We start from the raw sequence: 5290 nt of genomic DNA on the forward strand, positions 1-5290 counted from the left end.
TTTGAGATTACGTTTGATGGGCCTAAAAATATGTTTAACATTCAAAAAATCCGTTTGAAAAAAAAAAAAAAAAAAAAAAAACTCGTTAATTTGGTAAAAAAATTAAAAACATTTTTAAGGGTAAAAAAAGCCTAAAAATGGCCAAAACGCACTTTTGGTAAAAGCTTAAAAGTGAAGCTTTTGCCCAAAAACGTTTTTTAACTTAAAAGCTCTATTTTTTAAACGCAATCCCAAAGAGGTTCTAAGTAGAATTGGATTCAATTTAAAGAATTAGGATCCTTTCCTATCTAGTTAGTTATAGTTGAAGGTATTTTTGTCTTTTCTCTTGAGGTGTATTTTTGTCTATTCCCAATTGAAGATTGTGTATGGAATTATAATTTTGTAGGTTAAATATGCGTTTTTAACTACAATCGTTGCAAGTAATGGAGCATGAATAATTTTAAAGGCTTAATTACAATTTTTTCAAACACTTAACTAAGTTTTTAATTCACATTTTCATTAATTAACTGTATTTTAAAATTGCTATTTTTTTTTTTCAAAATGCATGTTTTAAAACCATGTGAGGACTAGTTGGATTAATGGTAATATGTTGTCTACAGAAAACTCTAATTAAGTCATAAAGCACTTTTTGGCAAAATCCTCATTTTTAAGCTTTTGTATTCTTAGGCTTTTTGGACCTTTAAAAACAGTTTTAATTTTCTTACCAAATGAGAATTTTTTTTTTTTTTTTTTTTTTTCAAACGGACTTCTTAAGTGTTAAACGCACTTTTATGCTTCTCAAACGCAATCCCAAATAGGCCTTAACTCGATGATTACTTTTAAGTCAAAGTTGACAAACAAATATCCCATTCCTAAAAATATTTGATGACATTCTTTTAAAACATTTTTATTACAATGATAACATACTTTTTGAACATTCATTACAATGATCAAACTCTTAATTAGAACTCTTAACACTCCAAACTTGGAAGGACAAACACACAGAAACCTTTGGGGACCGGATCCCAAGTGGAATCATGTATTTTCTGCCAAAGGTTCAAAAACAAAAACAAAAAACAAAAAAACAAAGATAAGATATTGTAAGTCTTGTTACCAACACTCATACAACTTAATATCAACACGAAGCCGGAAGTATACTTGGTTTTCAAATGCATCAGTCATCAAAGTGGCCACCCCTCGAGCCATGAAGAAGTCACCGGTGCCGCCGATTACCGAGATATCCCTCGTCTTCTGCAACAACGGGCCGTCCGCTCCAGCGAAGTTGATGCAACCCTTTCGCTGAGCAGAGTTGAAAACAAAGGAAAAACCAACCCAAGCGCTAAATATATCTTTCTTGTCATATATATAAAACCCTTGAGCTCGCCCAATTGGTGGTGAGTGCAATTTGTTGTCCAAGGTGATTGGGTCATCGAACACAATCAAGTCACCAAAACGGTTTCGGCCTGCCAAAAGGGTCTTATTGGCCCATGCAGGCGCACCTACAATTGCTGAGGTTGCATTCATGGCATTCTTTCCATTGTAAATGATGTCATGGAAGTAAAACACCAGCCTTTTACATGGGCGGCGGTGTGCCCGGAGTTTCTTGCCGGGTGTGGCGTTGGAGGTAGAGATGAAGAGGAGGAGGAGGAGAGCTGAAATGATGAGTTTTGTAGCTCCCATTTCTTGTTTGCTCTATACAAGACACAGAAATATGCAAGAATAAGTAGGTTTTGAGGATGTGGGGTTTGCATGGTCCAAGCACACTATATATAAGGGTTTCAAAGTATAATTTTTCTCATAAAATAAGGAGGCTTTTGGTATGTGAAATGAGTATTTCCTTAGGAAAAGAAATAGCTACTTTTAAGAATAGAAAAATGTGTAATGAAATAGCTATATATGTTCTTCACTTAATTTGGTGACAACATATATATTCTCACTGAAATTAAATCAAAATTACTAAAATAATCAATCTTTTTTTTTAAAAAAAAAAAAAAATTAAGGTTCTGTTCATTTGAGAAAGTGAAACTTCAACGGCTGGCAGCCGATTCCGACATATTTTTTTTTTTTAAAAAAAATTGTTTCATTTTTTAAAAGAATAATTATATATTCTTCAATTTAAGAAATAGTGATTCTATAAGAATTTGATCTTTTTACTAAACGTAAGTAATTACCAACCTTGGCTTAGACGTCATCTTTTCACCGTACGTGTAAACCTGTTGCTTTTTATGATCACTTTATGCACGCGGCTGGCTATCTGCACTCACGCGGCTGGCTATATGCATTCAGTGGCCTGGTGCCCAAACAATTATCGTTTTGCTCTGCGTCTCTGTACTATTGATCACATCAATTTTTAGAAGAGGAATGCTAGTTTTTTTATTTTTAGGGTTAAATACCTAATACTCCATGTGGTTTAGAAACATTATTTATTTATTTTTTATTGGAGTTTCATTTTTATCACAGGACCTCCTTTGGGTTTTGATAAAGGACCAACTTAATCCATCCGTTAGTTGACAGTTAAGAATGACACGTGGACCAATCAGATGTTGACACGTGACACCTATTTAATTTTTAAAAAAAAATTAAAAAAATGTGTTCAAAAAAAAAAAAAAAAGGAAAAAAATTAGGGCTGGCAAAGCCACCCCCTAGCTTGGCCATTTGAGCCACCCCCTTGAGCTCTCGGCCACCCCCTTGGGCTCCAAGGAGGTGGACGAGCCACCTCCTGGGCTCGGTCACCCCCATCCGGCCAGATGGCCACCCCCAATTTTTTTCCTCTTTTTTTTATTTTTTATTTTTTTTTAATTTTTTTTAATTTAAATTTTATTTTTAAATACGTTTTTTTTAATTAATTTTTTTTTTAATAGGTGCCACGTGTCAAATCTGATTGGTTCACATGTCAGTCTTAACGGTAAACTAACGGTCAACTAATGGATGAACTAAGTTGGTCCTTTATCAAAACCCTAGAGGAGTCCTGTGATAAAAATGAAACCCTATGGGGGTAAAAATAAAATTCCTAAACCCCAGGGGGTATTAGGTATTTAACCCTTATTTTTATTTATTTATTTATTTTTATCTTACATGAATATTATTTTTTAAAAAAAAGCTGAAAATAATTTAGGAGAAATTTTATTTAAGACTTATAAACTACTACATATTTTGAGAAGACTCTCCAAAATTTAAAAAACTTTCAATTTTATTCTATAAACTTTTAATTTGATGCAATGTACACTATTCCGTCAGATTTTAAACGTTAAAAGTGATAAGACGACTTTTATATCCCTGAATTTTTCGTAAAATTCTAAATTTACCCTTAATTTTAAATTTTAAAAAAGAAGAAAATTAAAAGGTAATTTGGTCTTTTTAATAATTTATGTTAAGGGTTAACGGTTAAATCTGATGGAGGGGAGTCAACTGAGTCAAATTGAAAGTTTAAAGAGTCAAATTGAGAGTTTTTGAAATTTGGAAGGTCTTCTCAAAACGCTTGGTAGTTCATAGGTTTAAAGTAAAATTTTTCCTAATGAATAATATCCATGTTAAATTAAGAGATTACCAAAAAAAAGAAAAAGAAAAAGCAAAAGAAAGTAGCATTTCTCTTTCTAGAATGAGCTAAACAAAGATTAATGTTCTAGGGCATGTGCAATACAGCTAAGGGACTTTGCAACCTCACACAAAGATTATTTAAACTCTTCTTTGGATCCTCTTCATTTCAAATAAAATTATGAATATCTATTTAGTACATTTAGGAGGGTAATATTGTCCTTTTCTTTTAAGGATAAAATTTTTGGACAAATTTATCGTCTTAAATGCACTACATATATATCCTTTTCCCTTTTATCACCCACTTCATCGACTACATATCCTCGATTTCTCACCTATGGCTAAAACCACAAACCACAAACAACTCATTTATTTCTCTCTCTCTCTCTCTCATTTTTTTATTTTTTATTTTTTGACATGTTCACGTAAAAGAAAGGGAGGGGGAAATTCGAACTAGTAACCTGCATTTAAAATTAGTTTATTTGCCTTGAAACTAATTTATAAGACTTTAAATGACTAGAAAAATTTTCATAAATTTTTGTAGTTACTTTTTCTTAATTTAGCGTATTGAACTTTTAAATTTTTGTAATGTCACTCATTCATTAGATTTTTTTTTTATTAATTAAACCCTAATGGAGGGATGCCAAAATTATCAAAATACTCTTTTTTTTTAAAAAAAAAAAAAAAAAAAAAAAGAGAAAAAGATAAAAAAATTACAAAGATTAACAATTGAACACTTGAATCTTTGCAAAAAAAAAAATTAAAAAAAATTAAAAAAAAAGGAGTATTTTGAGAATTTTGGCAGGATTTAATGAAAAAGCCTAACAAATGAGTGACGTTCCAAAAAATTAGATATCCAATACACAAAATTGAAAGCTTTTAAACTTTTGAAAAAACATTAAAAAATAATAAAAGTTGAAAATAAAGCCTAATGGAGCTCTGCCATATATCAGACTCATAATACATCCCAGGGCAGGCTCGGCAACAGCATATCATCCTCCGACTCTTATGGTAGATGATTGTGAAGCCACCAGGTCCAGGTCGGCGTGAGCAACATGATGACCGGCCGACCATGTCTCTGCATCTGCTCAGGCATCTCATAATGTCTCTACAGTTATCGATCGATGGGTGCACACACATTCGATATATATATATAAATGAAGTATGCCAATTTAACAGAAATTTACTGTGCAAAGAAACATTTATCTATAAAATATAAGTGGAGGGGTGGGTAGTGGTGGATCCAGGAGTTCATTCTACCAGGGCGTCAATAAAATAATAAAATATAATGATAAAATAACTTTTTTTTCTTTATACATTATATTTTTATTATAATATGGTAAATACAATAAAAAAAAGAAATTATACTACAATATATGTATTACAAAAAGCATATTTATATGCTAAGTTGATATATTAGTTACTATGTAGGCATTAGTACAGAAGTAAAGGAAAATACAAAATACAAAGTGCCTAAAATTGTATTCTATGCGGTCTTAGAGAAACAAAATCATCAAGTATCAAATCTGATTTGAAGCTTTTAGCAATTTCCCTTTCAATGCAGACAAGTAAAATATCTCCAAGAAATTCATCTTCCATTTTGTTTCGAAGTATTGTTTTAATAATTGTTTACTTCTCATACTCTAATGATATTATAATAAAATTATTAGCATATTCTGATAGCTATTAGCCTAAAATGAATTAATAAAAAGAACAAATCTAAGATTGACAGAAATCTTTTGAAACTCGTTGATGTTTGACAAAATCCCAAAGTACA

At 31.2% G+C, this 5290-nt stretch overlaps 1 protein-coding gene across 1 annotated transcript; it reads right to left on the bottom strand.

Moving 5' to 3' along the window:
* Positions 1 to 852: 852 nt before the first annotated feature.
* On the bottom strand, positions 853 to 1724 carry LOC132176004 (dirigent protein-like). Its single transcript, XM_059588105.2, has one exon. The coding sequence runs from the start codon at positions 1657 to 1659 to the stop codon at positions 1090 to 1092; it is 570 nt and encodes a 189-aa protein (XP_059444088.2). The 5' UTR covers positions 1660 to 1724; the 3' UTR covers positions 853 to 1089.
* Positions 1725 to 5290: the final 3566 nt, after the last annotated feature.

This window comes from Corylus avellana, chromosome 3 (genome assembly GCF_965113065.1).
Source record: "Corylus avellana chromosome 3, dhCorAvel1.hap1.2, whole genome shotgun sequence".
Classification (NCBI taxonomy): domain Eukaryota; kingdom Viridiplantae; phylum Streptophyta; class Magnoliopsida; order Fagales; family Betulaceae; genus Corylus; species Corylus avellana.